The sequence below is a fragment of the Theropithecus gelada genome, chromosome 5, assembly GCF_003255815.1.
Source record: "Theropithecus gelada isolate Dixy chromosome 5, Tgel_1.0, whole genome shotgun sequence".
Classification (NCBI taxonomy): Eukaryota; Metazoa; Chordata; class Mammalia; order Primates; family Cercopithecidae; genus Theropithecus; species Theropithecus gelada.
In genome coordinates, this window is record NC_037672.1 from 4,881,510 (window position 1) to 4,898,138 (window position 16,629).

Below are 16,629 nucleotides of genomic sequence, written 5' to 3' on the forward strand. Positions count from 1 at the left end.
CGAACCTGTGCAGCGCCACAGCCTCCAGACCTCCTGCCCAAGCACCTGGGAGTGGATGGGAGCTGCCCAAGAGAGGGGCTCACGGGTCAGGTGTCCACAAAGCAGACCCAGACGCTGTGTAAGTCACAGTCCTCTGCCCACAAGATGCCCAGCCTTGAATGTCCAGCAGTGACTTTGACCTCTGATGAGCCAGCCTGGAAGAGGGCGGACCCGCAGAGAACAGGCTCAGGGCCCTGGAGCACGGATCTGTCACCTGTGTGCTTTTCTCCCCGTGGACCCTTAGCGCCCGGGAGCAGTGAGAGTCCTGTGCCTCCCGTTCCCAGGCAGCGGCCTCGCCATCCGTGCCTGTGGCTGGCCGCGTCTTCCCCAAGGCTCCGGGGACAGCTCCCTGAGCAGCAGCCGTCCTTCCTGGGACCCAGCGTTCGTTCTGTGGGGTGGGGGACATGAAGGTGGCCACCCTGAATACAAAGCCGCAGAACCGTCCAGAAGAGCGCATGAGGGGGCCTCAGAGAGCGCTGCCTGAGGGCGCTGGTCCACCCATGGTTCAATCCCAGCCCGTCCCTTGCTGTGTGACCTTGGGTACAAGAGAAACCTCTCTGAGTTTGAAATTCCCTCATCTGTAAGAACAGGGATGATCTAGTCCTGCCAGGGAGCATGTGGGGGTTGAGGAGCTTGCACGTGAGCACACGGGGATCCTGTGGGCTGACCCCGAGGGATGTTGAGGCTCAGCACCTCCAGTCCACAAGCCAGGCCATGGCAAGCCCTCTGTGGTCATCTTGGGCCCGTCTCACTTGCTTCTGAAGTCCACAGTCAGACCAGCCAAGGGGCCTCTTGTTCATCACTGCTCAGGGATGAAGGGTGCCCGCCTTCCTCAGATGGAGACACCAAGACCCGAACCTGTGCAGTGCCACAGCCTCCAAGCCTCCTGCCCGTGCACCCGGGAGTGGGTGGGAGCTGCCCAAGCGAGTGGCTCACAGGTCAGGTGTCCGCAAAGCAGACCCAGACGCCGTGTGAGCCACAGTCCTCTGCCCACAAGATGCCCGGCCTTGAATGTCCAGCGGTGACTTTGACTTCTGATGAGCCAGCCTGGAAGAGGACAGACCCATGGAGAAGAGGCTCAGGGCCCTAGGAGCAGGCCTGGTGGATGCTGAGGGCAAGGTGGCCATGGCAGGCCTCACAGAGGGGAGGCAGCAGGGAGCCTGGTTAGGCTGAGCTTGGGCATGGAGCGGGTGGGCATCCGGTGCCTGCAGGGCCTCATGTAACTGGCATCAGGACTACCCAGTTGCCGCCACACGCCTGGCCCCCTACCTGCCTTCTCCATGTGGGTGTCTCTCTGTAATACACACACCCCGCCTCTTGAAAGTCGTCTGCTTCCATCTGACACGCATTAGACCCACATGCCTGCAAACCCACACCAGGGCACACTGGCTTGGGAGAAGATGGGGTTACTGGTTCCTGAAGCCGGGAACCCTCCTCATCTCAGCCTCTCTAGTCAGTAACTGACCTTGAGCGGGTCACTTGATATCATTAGGTGTCAACTTTCTCTTCTGTAAAATGGGTTCATGTTTAGTGTGTAGGCTGGTGAGAGTCAAGTGAAATCTCTGAATACATAAAGGGACTTTTTAAACCAGTGATTCTTGGCTGGGTGCAGTGGCTCACGCCTGTAATCCCAGCATTTTGGGAGGCTAAGGCAGGCAGATCACCTGAGGTCAGGAGTTTGAGATCAGCCTGACCGACATGGAGAAACCTTGTCTCTACTAAAAATACAAAATTAGCCGGGCCTGATGGCACACGCCTCTAATCCCAGCTACTCAGGAGGCTGAGGCAGGAGAATCGCTTGAACCCAGGAGGTTGCAGTGAGCCAAGACCACGCCATTGCACTCCAGCCTGGGGAACAAGAACAAAACTCCGTCTCAAACTATTAAATAAATAAACAAGTGATTCTCAGTGCTGGCTGTGCACAGGATCCCTGGACCTTTAAAATATGTGGATTGCTCGTCCTCCCCAAGAGAGGCCAACTTCAGGAGCCCAGACAGCAGCCCAGGGGGTGAGATAGCGTCATCTCGTTTCTCCCTGTTCTTCTCTGCTACCTACAACTAAACAGACCTGGAAATGATACGGCAAACGGTTGGTCATAGGAGAACTCTAAAGGTGGGAACAGCAAAGTGGCCTGGCGAGGCAGCCTCAGGACCTCAGGGAACAGCAGCTCTGTGTGCCCACTCCCACCGCCACCCAGCGGCAGGAGGTGGCCCAGGCCTGCAGCCTCCCAGCCTCCCATGCAGTGGCAGAAGGTGACGAGGCAGGTGTTTTCCTCCCGCAGCCACACTAGTAGATGGGCAGGTGGCCAGCAGGCACCCCGCAGTCCTGAGAGTGAACCCAGGGACACGGTCTCTACCCATGGCAGGCATCTCCCACCCCCACCCGGTGACACAGGACACCCCAAGAAGGGCATTTTATCCCCATGGGCAGCACCAGCAGGGACCAAGTGGGCGGACCGGCAGTTCCAGCTGAATCTAGCAGACCAGAATAGCACTTCAGCAAGCATTCTGAAAAGCAAATTGTCGTTGGAACCAGAGCCTCCAAAAGACCAGGCCGTACACACGAAACCTAAACAGGGTGACAGCCTGCTCAAATAGAGGATTTAACACTTAACAAGATCAGTCTCCTAACATAATATCCAAAATGCCCAGGATACTGTAGAAAAATTACCCATCACACCAAGAACCCCAAAGATCAATGATTTGAATGAAAAAAGACAGCAGAAGGCCAGGCGTGGTGGCTCATGCCTGTAATCCCAGCACTTTGGGAGACCAAGATGGGCGGATCACGAGGTCAGGAGATCAAGACCATCCTGGTCAACATGGTGAAACCCTGTCTCTACTAAAACACAAAAATTAGCTGGACATGGTGGCGTGCATCTGTAGTCCCAGCTACTCAGGAGGCTGAGGCAGGAGAATGGCGTGAACCTGGGAGATGGAGGTTGCAGTGAGCTGAGATCGTGCCACTGCACTCCAGCCTGGGCGACAGAGCAAGACTCCGTCTCAAAAAAAATAAATATATAAAAAATAATGGCTGAAAACGTAACAATTTTGGCAAAAGAAAGAGACATAAACCTACAAGTTCCAGAAACCAAGTGAGTCCCAAAGAAAGAGGATAAACCCCAAAAATCTGCACCAAGACATATCATAATTAAATTTCTGAAAATTAAGGATAAAAAAATGTTGAAAGCAACCAGAGAGAAAAAACAGAGGGGAAACACCAATTCGAGATTTCTCATCGGAAACCACAGAGGCCAGCAGGAAGTGCCCTGACATCTTTCACGTGCTGAAACAGCAGAAGTGTCCGCATGAATCCTGTGTTCAGTGAAATATCCCGCAGACCTACCCCTAAGGAATCTTCTCCAAACAGAAAGGAAATGATAACAGAAGGCTTGGAACTTCAGAAAGGAAAGAAGAACATTGGAATAGGTAAAACCGGGGACAAAGCGTGATAGACAGCCCTCTTCTTGGAAAGAATCATATTCTTACATCACATTGGATGTTTGAAGCAAAACTTCTAGAACCATCTGATACGGGTGCTCAAAGGAAATAGAAGACCTCCCTGAGACAGTTGTAGTCAAAGTGGGGAGGATAACACAGGCTTCGTGGACGAAAGGTTTCCACCTGCGTGTGAAGCAGTTAAAAGTCAAGACCCGTTGGCGGCAGCCTGGGCACTGGGAACCTCACACGCTGTCCAGGTGACTCCAGGGGCAGGCAGGTGGAGGCCCTCGGGCTTAAGAGGGGTGCAGGACACCACCAAGGGCGTTCTCTGTTCTCGAGGCGGGAGGCCAGTGTGCATCAGAATGATCTGGAAGCCTTGTAAAAGCACAGATCCCTGGACCCCAGCCCCAGAATTCTGACACAGGAGGTCTGGGGTGGGGCCCAATAATTTGCATTTTTGACAAGTTCCCTGGCAAGGTTGGGGCTGTTAGCTGGGGATGCCAATTTGAGAACCACCCCTGTGGCACCTTTGCTGATAAGTACCTCCCGCTGAGCTGGAGGTGTCCTCCGGATCCCAGAGCGTGCCGGGCTCTGGGCATAAAGGAGGAGGCAGGTGTCTCCTGGAGGAACCCCAGGACTGCAAGGCAGGCGGCCTCGTCCGGCGTCCCAGGGCTGTCGCTACCTGGCTGGGTGACCTCAGGCAGGTTCCTGCACGTCTCTGGGCCCTGACTCCCCTTCTGTACATGAGAAGAGCTGGCTAGGCCTTCTACCTGGGGGTGCCTCAGAGGGGCTGGGAGGGGGAGGAATAGCCCCAAAGGTCTGGTCCCCAACCCTCTCCTCACGTCTGTCTTCCCAGCTCCTCATTTGCCTGTTTTGCATATCAGCGTTCACATAAAAGCTCGCATGTCGAGGGAGTTCCTCTGCTAAGATAAGTTTGAGGACCTTGATCTTGATGTTTAAAAGGCCTTCCTGACCCACATGTGGAACCTTTCCACTGGCCACCCTGTTGCAAACAAGTCCCCAGCTGAGGCTCCTCCCACAGGCTTCTCTGTGTCCCCATATGACCTTCATGGAATGTCTTCTCTGTCCTCATTGAGTCCGTGAGGAACCCCCAAATGAAACCCCCGGGAGAAGCATCCTTTGCTCAGAAATGAGGTCCCTGGAGTGGGCGGGTGGGCGGTTCTGTGCACAGAACCTGCCTTGCCCCTGGAGGCACGGTCCTTGCGAAAGACATGCAGCCTTGTGAGCACTGAAGGATGTGAGCCGCCTTCCCCTCGGAGGCCTCATGGGCAGCCTGGCAGCTCCCAGGAGTGAATGTGGGCATCTGGCCCTGTACATGGCTGGCCTGCGCCACTGGGGCCCGGTACTGGGGTGACACCGCCAGATGAGGCAGGTGTGGGCCGTGCTCTGTAAGACCCCACAGGCTAGTGGAAAGACAGACAGTTTAGGGACCCAGGACAGGTCTTTTAAGGATGCTTCCCTGCGTGTGGAGGGCCCTGCCTCTCCAGCATCCAGGCTCTGCCCCTTCCTTCCCAGAATGCAACCACACCCCCTCTGAGCCAGGCAGGCGTTCACTTCCTCCCTGCTCTCCCATCACATGACGTTGAAGAGGTTACTTTGGAGGTCTCAAACTTCCAGCAAGCTCCCAGGCCCACCCAGGGACATGAGCGATGGAGGGAGCTCGGTGGGGGGCTGGGAAAGGCTGCCCCCTCCTGGCAGCCCCAGCGAGCCTTGCCCCACAGGGAATCCAGAGTTCGTTGTCTCAGACTAGCCCTCTATTATTTCACGAGAAGCTAGAAATTTGGGTTTTAATATGAAGCCCCCCAATTGCAAGCAACTCAGGATTTTATTTATTTATTTGTTTTTAGAGACAGGATCTCATTCTGTCTCCGAGGCTGGAGTGCAGTGGTGTGAGCATAGCTCGAGCTCCTGGGCTCAAGGGATCCTCCCACCTCAGCCTCCCAAATAGCTAGGACCACAGGCGTGCACCACCGCAGCCATCTCATTGCTTTGTGTAGGGGTGGTCTTGCTATGTTGCCCAGGATGGTCTTGAACTCCTGGCCTCAAATGATTTTCCCTCCTTGGCCTCCCAAAGCTCTAGGATTATAGGCGTGAGCCAATATGCCCAGCCAAGAAGTTTATTAAAATAAAATTGCCTCCAGGCCCCATGTGCTTGATGGTGGGCCTCTATTTGCCACCTCTGGCACAGGATGGCACAGCTCTGCTGTTCCTCCAGGGTTCCAGAGACTGTGTCCCTCCCTGACTCTGCCCAACTCCCCTGTCTGTAAAGTGAGGGGCTTGGCCCAGGTGCCAGGTGATGCCCAGGCCACAGCCTGTTCCTGAACACAGGGGCCAGCTGGGCTGAGGTTCTGTGGCATTTCCGGTGTCATGAGCAGGCTCAGGACATTACCCCTCCGTGGCTTCCTCCTCAGTCAGTGCCCTGGGAACAGAAGGTCACCACTGAGGCAGGGCATGGTCCTCAGGGGGCCTCCCCTGTGTTACTTGCCCAGCCTTGTCCACCCCGGTGGGAAGCCCCCCAGGGCTGCACCCCCCTCGCTGCTGCACCTAGTCTGCGCGCGTGACAAAGCTGTGCTGTGTCTGTTTCAGGATTCCCCTATTCCAAATCTGACCCTCTCCCAGGACATGGAAAGAATGGCTTGGACCAGCGGGTAGGTACTGACCCCTCCCTGGCCACGGGGTACTAACGATGGCTGTGAGGCTGAGCACGCTTCCCACAGCTTCTTGACCACGCAGCAGGAGGAGAGGCCCCGGGGACCCTGCGGCCCACCCGCCTCTGCCTGATGCCCCACCCAGGGGCTGCCTCTGCCACCACTGCTTTTTCCCTACCAGGACCGGACCAGACCTGGGCAACACCCTCCCCACCCCACCTCCCTGCCCCCGGCCCCAGAGACACCTCAGTGTGTGGGAGCAGAGGAGACAAGGGCCACCCACAGTGATCAGGCCCAGCTCCAAGAAGCCCCTCCTAACCCTCTTCCTCCTCGTGTGGCGCTGAGCCTGACAACCTTCAAGGGCTGTTGCATTTGGTGAGCCTGTGTGAGCCAAGTGCCCACTTCCTGATCTGGGATGGCCTGGCCTTCACTGCTATTACTGTTACCGTGATTACATCAAATAATCCTTAGCATCCAAGACTGTTACTTGAGGCTGCACGGAGATTGGATTAACTCGAAGTCAGGCTCTTTGGCTGCCCCCAGCTGAAGGCCGGTGCCATCTCCTACCCTGAGTTTGCTGACTCTTGGGGCATCTGAATAAGAGCCCAGAAAATCTGGGGGCTGATTGCCTTGCAGAGGGGCCAGGTCCTGTTCCCCAGGACAGTTAACGCCTTAAGAAGAGCTGCTCGTGTTTGTTCCTCTGCCCACAGCCTCACAGGGGTCCCCGGTGAGGACCCCTAGGGTGGGGCAGGCTTGCTGGTCCCAGACGTCCCAACACACAGACACACACACATAGCCCAGGGGCCTCCCCACTGCACAAGGCAGCCTCGTCGTAGTCTGGAAATTTGTTCATAAACGGAGGCAATTCACCTCTCAACAGAGGCCACTAAAAAACTAACCCTGTCTTTGTTGCACTGGAGCAGCCTTGGCTGTGTGTAACCCCAGGATGGCATCCTCAGGCAGGTACTCACCCCAGGGGCAAGGCCACAGGACACCATCTCCAGAAGCTGTGGGTGTCCTCTTGGGCCGGCATTTGTTCTTTCCATCTCCTTCAGGCTCTGTCAGACCTACTGCTGTGTTTTTGTCCAAGGCCCAGCCTCCCCGGATCTCCCCCAGGCCCATCCTCCCCAGATCTCCCCCAGGCCCAGGCACCTCTGCATGATTTGATTCCAGCCAACCCCACCCCTACCCAACGAACTGCTCTTCCCATTCTGGAATGGGCCTCACTGGGGACCATGCATGTGGCATGCTTCTTTGAATTTTCTCCAAAGGAATTCTCCACTCGTCTTCTTCCACATGGAAAGCAGGGGAGATAAGAGAGCTGGACCAATGTCCACAGGACTCCTACAACACCAAGATGTGCAAATCCCTGAGCTCAATGTTAGGGGTCCTGGGGACAGTGGGAAAATTGTCTAGAATGTTCCCTTCTCACCTGGAACAGCTGTTCTCTGACCCTGGGGCTGGTGAGCGCAGTGTTCACAGTCCGGACCAAGCCAAGGTGTTCCACCACCCGAGTGAGGTCCTGGAGACTTTCCTCAATATATAGAAGGAAAGCGAGAGAACAGCACGCTCTGCATTTGTAGTCTTGCGTCACTGACGCCGGGGCTGTGCATCCTCTGGGAAGGTTCTTCTCTAGGCTTATGTGCTAAAATGGTGTAAATTGACGCCTCTCAGCATCTGCAGAGAAGGTCGTGGTCTCCAGATGCCGCACTGTTTGAGAACAGCCGATCCAGACATTCTGGCAGGGACCGTCTTCACTACCTCTCCTAGAACTATTGAGAACAGAACCTCAAGCTTTACAGAATTAAGAACTAAACTTCTGTGAATGTGTTTCTCCTGCAGACTAAGGGGTGGGAAGGAGAGCGTTAGCTGGTGTGCTCTCTGCATGTGCTAGGAGAACTGATATGCACGGAATTCATCATCACGTGGAGAGTCTTAGCTTTTCACATTGCTTCTGGGGGAGATTGGTGAACATTATTAACGACTTTGCTTTGGGATTCTCTTTTCCCTGCTAATGTTCTTTCCTATTTTTTCACTCTTTCTAAGACTTTCATGTACTGTTATGCCTGTTTCTCAGTGAGAAGGCCAGATACTTGATCTTTCACATGACCAGCCTTTTGCAGGGTGGCCCTGCTCAGCACCTGGACTCATGCCCTTCCCCTGGAGATGCCCTGGGAGTGTGAGTCCGTGCCCTGTTGCTGATGGCCTACAGTGCTCCTAAGTCATTTGCTAGGTCGTTTCTTGATTTGCCTTTACTTCCAGAAACGATTCTGGGTGACCTCAAGCATAGATGCAGTGAGACCAAAATCCCGTGAACACCAAATTACAAAGGAGGAGAGAAGGAAACTACAGGAGAAAATTACATCAAAAAACAAACAAAAAGATATTACCTGAGAGGCAGGGCACAGTTGCTCATGCCTGTAATCCCAGCACTTTGGGAGGCCGAGGCAGGCTGATCACTTGAGGTCAGGAGTTCAAGACCAGCTTGCCTCCCCATCTCTACAAAAATTTAAAAATTAGCCAGGTATGGTGGTGGGTACCTATAGTCCCAGCCACTTGGGAGCCTGAGGCAGGAGAATTGTTTGAACCTGGGAGGAAGAGGTTGCAATGAGTATTACACCACTGCACTCCAGCCTGGGTGACAGACCAAGACTTTGTCTCAAAAAAAAAAAAAATATATATATATATATATATTTTTTTTTTTACATGAGAAAAGCTGTGAAAGCTTACCTCTGAGCTTCCTGGTAGCCAAGGCATAGAGGCAATCATGGCAGTGACGTAGTCCTCACTGTCTGATGGAAGAGGGGAAATTAGTTCATCATGGGAAGCAAAGGCTTTCCTGGGTGTTCTTCCAGAAAGATTTGTTACAAGGGCCCAGTGACCCAAAGCACAATATGTCCTAAAGGTCATTAAAATGTCCTAATAGCCAAGCCTGCCACAGTGCCTGATGCATGGTAGACGCTCATAACCTACCCATGAAATGAATAGAGAACAGAGGCCTGCTACTGCTCTCCCTGTGGATGAGGCAGTAATGACTCTGACAGGTACCACCTGTCTGTTAATCAGAACGTGACCACTGGCGGCAGCAGGTCCTTGTGGTAGCTCCCTGGAAGAAGGCCCGTTCTGAAAAAGCATGATGCTGAATGTGAAGAGACTGAGCTGTGCTATTAAAAGACAGAGACTGTCAGATTGGATTTTTTAAATCAGATGTGTTATCATAAGATGCACACTTAAAAACTACTTTTTAAGGATGAGCAAAAGGATAAGAAAGATACTAAAATCACAAAAGGCAAGCAAGAGTGGCAATAGTAATATCAAATAAAGTGAAAGTTAAGACTAAAAGGAGTTAATAAAAATTAATAGTATAAAAGGGGAACACTAATTCATTATGAAGGCGTAATTTAATAAAGCAGTTATAGCATTCATCAACTTAAATGCACCAAGCAACATGGCAATGCCAGATACCTTGATTAAATACAAGTATGGTGGGTGATTGGAATATGACTCTTTTGAAATAAAACAAATGAGGCTGGGCGCGGCGGCTCATGCCTGTAATCCTAACACTATGGGAGGCCGAGATGGGCAGATCACGAGGTCAGGAGATTGAGACCATCCTGGCTAACACAGTGAAACCCCATCTCTACTAAAAATACAAAAAAAAATTAGCTGAGCTTGGTGGCGGGTGCCTGTAGTCCCAGCTACTCGGGAGGCTGAGGCAGGAGAATGGCGTGAACCCAGGAGGCAGAGCTTGCAGTAAGCCAAGATCACGCTACTGCACTCCAGCCTGGGTGACTGAGAGAGACTCCATCTCAAAAAATAAATAAATAAATAAATAAAACAAATGGGGCCGGGCAAAGTGGTTCATGCCTATAATCCCAGCACTCTGGGAGGCCAAAGTGGGTGGATCACTTGAGGCCAGGAGTTTGAGACCAGCCTGGCCAACATGGTGAAAACCCATCTCTACTAAAAATACAAAAATTAGCCAGGCATGGTAGCACATGCCTAATATCCCAGCTACTTGGGCACAAGAATAAAGAATGCTTGAACCCGGGAAGCAGAGGTTGCAGTGAGCTGAGGTTGTTCACTGCACTCTAGCCTGGGGCAACAGAGCAAAACTCTGTCTCAAAAAAAAAAAAAAAAAAAAAGACAAATGTACCTAGTGAACAAAAAATTAATTATGTACATAGAAAAGTAGTACAAATAGCAAACAATCGAATAGGTATATGAAAAATATTTATATCTCTTGGATTTTCAGATGTTCAGAAAATACTTATTAAAATGTTTATGCATGTGACTACAAGACAGGCATTAAAAAATTTAAAAAGTTTGGTATTTCCAAACTGTAGTGCTGCAGAGAACACATGCGTTAGCATCAGACAGCCTTGAGTTCAAATCACAGCTCTGTTTTTGGGCAAGTTACTTAAATTTTCTGAGTCTCTATTTTCTAGTCTTTAAAAAATTATCCTTACTTCTTGAGGTTTTTTTGAGGACAAATAACATTATAGTTGTGAAATTTTTTATAAGCTCCATAGCATGGTTCCCACATGAGTAATTGTTTAAAAAGCAATTCCTACTCTGTCTTGCTTCCACTAGCTGCTAAGTAACACATTCCAATGTGAGCTTTAGCAAGAAAAGAAGGGTGACCAGTGGCAAACGGCCATAATCTCAATTCGTATTAGCAATTTCAGTATAATTTTTGGAAAATAAAACACATGGGCTCAAATATTTACAGTCCCATGTATTTGCCATATGATCTCAGGCAAGTAGCTTCGTCTCTCTCAGGCTCATCTGTAAAATGACAGAGCTCACCTCCTGGAGTTGCTGCAAAGGTTAGAGAATGTATGTGTAGAGCCACAGGCACATAAGAAGTGCTAAACAGCCTGGGCGCGGTGACTCACGCCTGGAATCCCAGCACTTTGGGAGGCCAAGGCAGGCAGATCACCTGAGGTCGGGAGTTCGAGACCAGCCTGGCCAACATGGTGAAACCCCGTCTCTACTAAAAATACAAAAATTAGCTAGGCATGGTAGCGCATGCCTGTAATCCCAGCTACTCGAGAGGCTGAGGCGGAGAATCGCTTGAACCCAGGAGACGGAGGTTGCAGTGAGCCGAGATCACGCCCCTGCACTCCAGCCTGGGTGACAGAGCGAGACTCTGGCTCAAAAATAAAATAAAAATAAGCAGTAAACAAATGGGACAGGTAAATCATGTATTGCTTTTAAAATCCCCGGTGCTGCCACTGAGCGGCGTAGGGGAGTCAGCCAGGAATATGCCTGGTGGTGCTGCCTTTGTGGTGCCCTCTGGCCACTTAGCTCTCCTGCTGGTCCACACATAAAGGCAGTAACTCAAGACCCCTTGCACCTGAAAGGCCTTGAACACCCCATCCCCACTTTGCACTTACAAGACCAGAAGTAGACCCCACTTTCCCTGCTCTAGACCTAAAAAGTATTCCCCCTCCTCCACCTGGTAGATGCCTCATCTCCGCCCTAGAGTCTCCATCTTATCTCAGAGCCTGGAAGACCAAAGGAAGCTAGTTTTGCTGCTGGGGAGTGAGTTTCCAACCAACCAAGGTGAAGGTGGTGCCCTGTGAGTTTTGGAAGGCCATTATGCAGAGCAGCGGACACTAGGGGGCAGCATTTCTCTTTCACATCAGACGTGCCAGGCGGCAAAGGCAAAGCCATAGCTTTATCCTAGAGGTTCCCTGACCAGAACAGGTGCACCTGCGGTGCTAGTCTGAGTCTAAGAAAATGTATGAAAACATTGTTCTTGAGTGGAGACGGTGGCTAACATCTGTAATCCCAGTGCTTTGGGAGGCTGAGGCAGGAGGATTGCTTGAGGCCAAGAGTTTGAGACCAGCCTGGGCAGCAGAGCAAGACCCCATCTCTAGTTTTTTTTTTTTTTTTAATTAGCCAGGCATGGCCAGGAAGGATGGCTCACACCTATAATCCCAGTGCTTTGGGAGGCTGAGGTGGGCAGATAGCTTGAAACCAGGAGCTTAATACCAGCCAGGGCAACAAAGGGAGACTCCATCTCTGCCAAAAAATATACAAAAATTAGCCAAGTGTGATGGTGCGTGCCTGTAGTCCCACCTGCTCAGAAGGCTGAGGTGGGAGGATTGCCCAGGAAGTGGAGGTTGCAGTGAGCTGAGATCGTGCCACTGCACTCCAGTCTGGGTGACAGAGCCAGACTCTCTTAAAATTAAAAATTAAAAAATAGTTGCATGGCCAGGCACAGCGGCTTATGCCTGTAATTCCAGCACTTTGGGAGGCCAAGGTGGGCGGATCACCTGAGGTCAGGAGTTCAAGACCAGCTTGGCCAACATGTGAAACTCCATCTCTACTAAAAATACAAAAATTATCTGGCCATGGTGGTGGGTGCCTGTAATTCCAGCTACTCAAGAGGCTGAGGCAGGAGAATCGCTTGAACCCGGGAGGCGGAGGTTGCATTGAGCCAAGATCGCACCATTGCACACCAGCCTGGGTGACAGAGCGAGGCTCTGTCTCGAAGAAAAAAAGAGATTATTTGTGAATACTCCTAAAGGGAAGAGTTATTTTGTGAAGTGGTGGAGGCGAGAGGACTCTGGCTCAGGGTCCAGGCCCAGAACTAGGGTGAGGGAGCAAAGCACTAAAGAAAAACTGCAGTCAAGATAAGTCAGATTTTAATGCAATATTTTTAGAAATCCAAATTAATGCAAAACATTCATGATAAACAAAATAGCAAAAATGTAAATAGAGACTGGTTCCAGTCCTCTGCCCAGGTGCTTACCCAACTCGTGAGCCTGACCCTAGCCCTCTGACTCCAGCTCTGCGTCAGGAAGAAGGTCCGGCTTCCCTCGGAGCCTCTGTTTTCCTGTTTCTGGTGAAGGGCTTCGGACTCGGTGCTCTGAGGTCTTCCTGCTCTCATGCTTTCTAGGTTATAACTGGCTCCTCACTGATCGCCTACTGCAAAGCTCGCATTGAAAACACTTTCCCCTGTAACAGACCCGCTGGGCTGAGTGTACCATCTCTCCTTTGGCTGCAGAACTCTCCCCACTGAAACGTGATCCCTGTACCCAGTTTCAGCAGCGCTGGCCAAGAGCCCTGACCCCGTTTGAGACCCCATTGCAGGTGCTGGGGAACGGAGTGTGAAAAAGACATTTTCTTCAACAGGCTCCGTCCACCGCGGGCAGCCAAGGCACAACCACGACAGAGCATGGCTCCGGGTTCATAGTGCAAACCCCGGGCGCCAGTGAGGTGCAGGAGGTGGGCAGGGGCAGGACTGACAGACCCCTGCGGGGTCTCAGTGCATGCTTTAGAGGGTGAGGAACCCTCCATAGAGGTTTGCAGGACGTGTCGATGATGCTTCCAGGTGGACAGAAGGGAAAGAGTTCCAGACACTAATGGCTGCAGTGCACTAAAGTGGCAGAGTTTGCTGATGAATGCCAGGAGCACCTGAGACAGGGGCAGGAGCTCTTGGGCCCATCACCCCTCAGAGTGTCACCCTTAGTCATTGTCAGAGGCACCGCCACCTTGTATGGGCGCTTACAACATGCCGGGTGACATCCCAGAGGCCTTACAGACAGGGGCTCCTTTAACCTTTGAAACAGTCACACACACAGCTGCCGTGAGTACCACAGTTTCCAGGGAGGTAGGAGCCCCCTCGTTTTGGAGCATTTGGGGTGGATGGACTTCGACTCACACACACAGCCGCGTGCGTCCGTGTAGCTCTAAGAATACCCTAGGAGTTCCACGATCGTGCACAGTGCCAGAAGATGGCAGCCAGTCTTCCCTCTTGGCCATCTTACAGGGAACAGAGGGCCCCGGGTGGACCCTGGGGCTCCCCGAGCACCTGGGACAGCACTTTCTAGGCGCTGTGCTCAGGAGCCCACCGTGTGGAGGGGACAGATCACCAATGGGGAACCGCAGAGCGCCATGCCTAGCGCCGCGTGCACAAAGAAATGGTGCTGAGCCCCCCGCTGTGATCCGTGCCAGCTGCAGAGCGGGGAACCCAGGCACCTGGGAGCAGCTTTCAAACGGGGTTGGAGCCGTCCACACAGGAAGGGTCTGTGGAGCCGCCCAGGCGGTGGGCATCCTATGAGCAAGAAAGCTGGCCAGTCCCACGGGCGCAGCATCCTAGATTCTCCTCTTCCTGAGCCACCGTCGCTGTCCTTCCATCACCTACACCCCACCTCTGTGCTCAGGACACCCTACTCCCCAGGCAGTGTGAGGACCGCAGCCTCCAAGAGGCAACATCTTTTCCCCGCCCACCCACATGCCCTCGTGCCGCCTGTCTCTTGCCGCCCAACCTCTCTTTCTCTTCCAGAATGCCAATCTGGCCCCCTGTGGAGCAGACCCGGATGCCAGCTGGGGCATGCGAGGTACACGGAGCGGGGACCCTGTGGGTCTCTGGCTGGGGCAGGGGTCGCTAACACATTCCACAGTCTCCTTCTGAAACTGCCCCGTCCACAGCCTGCAGAAATCTGCGGGGCAGGAACACCTCAGGGGAGGGCCTGCTGCTTTCCCTGCCTCTCCCGGCCGACAGTCAGTTCCACTCCCAGCTAGCTTTACCCGCGATGCTCCCTCTCTCCCATCCGTGGCCACGGTGGCCCTGTCCTGCATTGTATGGCACGCTGTGTCACTTGGGGAAGCAAAGTCACAGGCACAGGCTTCCAGGGTCTGAGCGGGACGGCCCTGGGCCAAACCCTGCCTGCGTCTTGCTCGCCGTGTGGCTCCTGGCATGCAGAGTGACCCTCCGGGTTCAGCAGGGCTGCTAGGAGGTTTGTGTCACCAGAGCGGCCACCTGGTCCTGTGGCAGGTGCCTGGCAGAAGGCACTGCTTACCTCCTGGTCAGCTTCTGTCCCCGAGAGTGGCAGGGGAACCTTGCTCTGCTGGGTTGGGTTGCATGGGGACGGAGAGCATCAGTGCGCCACAGCCTGCTCCCTCTAAGTGGCCTTCGGTCCCCGGGGCCTCGGAGCTGGCAGATCCAGAACCACACGGGGCATGTGGGGAAACTCAGGGACCGACTTCCCGACACAGGGTCTCCCTTCTGAGACTGACTTGAGGACCAGGTTCTGTAGATAACTGCTTTCTGTGGGTTCTGTGTGCATGGAGGCCCTACGATCCATACTGTTTCATTTTTGTGAAAAGACGCTTTCAGTCTGGAAGTAAGACATTAGGGAGCAGAGCTGAGTAGTTTGAAAAGGAGAAAATACAGAGTTAGTAAGGTAAGACAGTGAGAGATGGGAGAGACTCAGACTGTAGCGAGATGTCAGTCTCCACAACACCCCGTAAAAGTTTCCCTTGAAATGCCCACTGCCCAGGAAGTAAACTGAGGCTGGCATCTTTCTCAGGGTGGCCCAGACCACCAGAGAGACAGCATCACAGCTGAAAAGCACAGTGCCGCCCTCCGGCTACCAGCCTGGCCTCCAGCATCCAGCCTGGCCTCCAGCCTGACCATGCCTCCTGTTCTGGTTTCCTAGGGGAGGCCCTCAGAGCCCTTCCACCTACAGCTCTGAGATTAGGGTCCCAGTGCAGGCTGCTCAGGGACCATGCATGGCCCAGCTGACTGCAGGGGGGAGACGGGAGTACCCCAGGGTGGGGATTGCACTCACCTTGGACGACGTCTCGCACTTTCTAAACCATCTCGTGGTCTCCGCTCTCTCTCTCTTACAGAATACAAGGTAAGCGGGGCCGCTCCCACACTGACCTCCGTGCCGCGCCACACCTGCCCAGGTTAAAAGTCCTTTCTGTTGTGCTTTCCCTATGAAATGTGTGTGTCAGGTGCAGACGCAAGTATGTATTCTCGGTGGCCTTCTGCTCAGATTTTTGGTGCCAGCACACACTTGCTTCGTGAGGTGACCCTGTGATTTCCTCCCCCAACAGATCTATCCGTATGACTCCCTCATCGTCACAAACCGAATTCGAGTAAAACTGCCCAAGGATGTGGACCGGACGAGACTGGAGGTAAGCGGGGGGACTGCCGGGGCAGGGGACTCATTTCTCGTGTGAGAGTCTCCGCAAATGCCTCCTCTGTGGTGTCAAGGTCATTGCCCGAGGGGCCACCGTGGGGGACAGTGCAGAGCCTTGCCATGACGCAGAGTCGGGGGCCCACGTTGCCTCAGAGGCCAAACGACATGGTGATGTTCTCCAACCTTGACGACTTTGCAGAGAAGACCACCTTGGTTTGTGGTTGGGGCAGGGAAGGCTTTGTAAGAATAATGAGCTCTGGGCTGGGCACGGTGGCTTACGCCTATAATCCCAGCACTTTCGGAGGCTGAGGTGGGCAGATCACTGGAGGTCAGGAGTTCGAGACCAGCCTGGCCAACATGGTGAAACCCCATCTCTACTTAAAATACAAAACTTAGCCGGGCATGATGGCGGGTGCCTGTTATCCCAGCTACTTGGATACTGAGGCGGGAGAATCACTTGAACCTGGGAGGCGGAGGTTGCAGTGAGCCAACACGGTGCCACTCCACTCCAGCCTGGGCGACAGAGACTCGGTCTCA

The 16,629-nt window shown here is 53.2% G+C and overlaps 1 protein-coding gene across 7 annotated transcripts in view; it reads left to right on the plus strand.

Moving 5' to 3' along the window:
• ABLIM2 (actin binding LIM protein family member 2) overlaps positions 1 to 16,629 on the plus strand; it is a 193,437-nt gene that overhangs the window by 158,442 nt on the left and 18,366 nt on the right. For 4 of the 7 annotated variants that reach the window (XM_025386398.1, XM_025386399.1, XM_025386402.1 and 1 more), the window contains 4 exons: positions 6,087 to 6,148; positions 14,448 to 14,502; positions 15,797 to 15,804; positions 16,007 to 16,087. In XM_025386398.1, coding sequence (XP_025242183.1) covers positions 6,087 to 6,148; positions 14,448 to 14,502; positions 15,797 to 15,804; positions 16,007 to 16,087 — 206 coding nt within the window. The remainder of the gene's footprint in view (positions 1 to 6,086; positions 6,149 to 14,447; positions 14,503 to 15,796; positions 15,805 to 16,006; positions 16,088 to 16,629) is intronic. The other 3 variants (XM_025386403.1, XM_025386400.1, XM_025386404.1) reach the window with 1 other exon arrangement.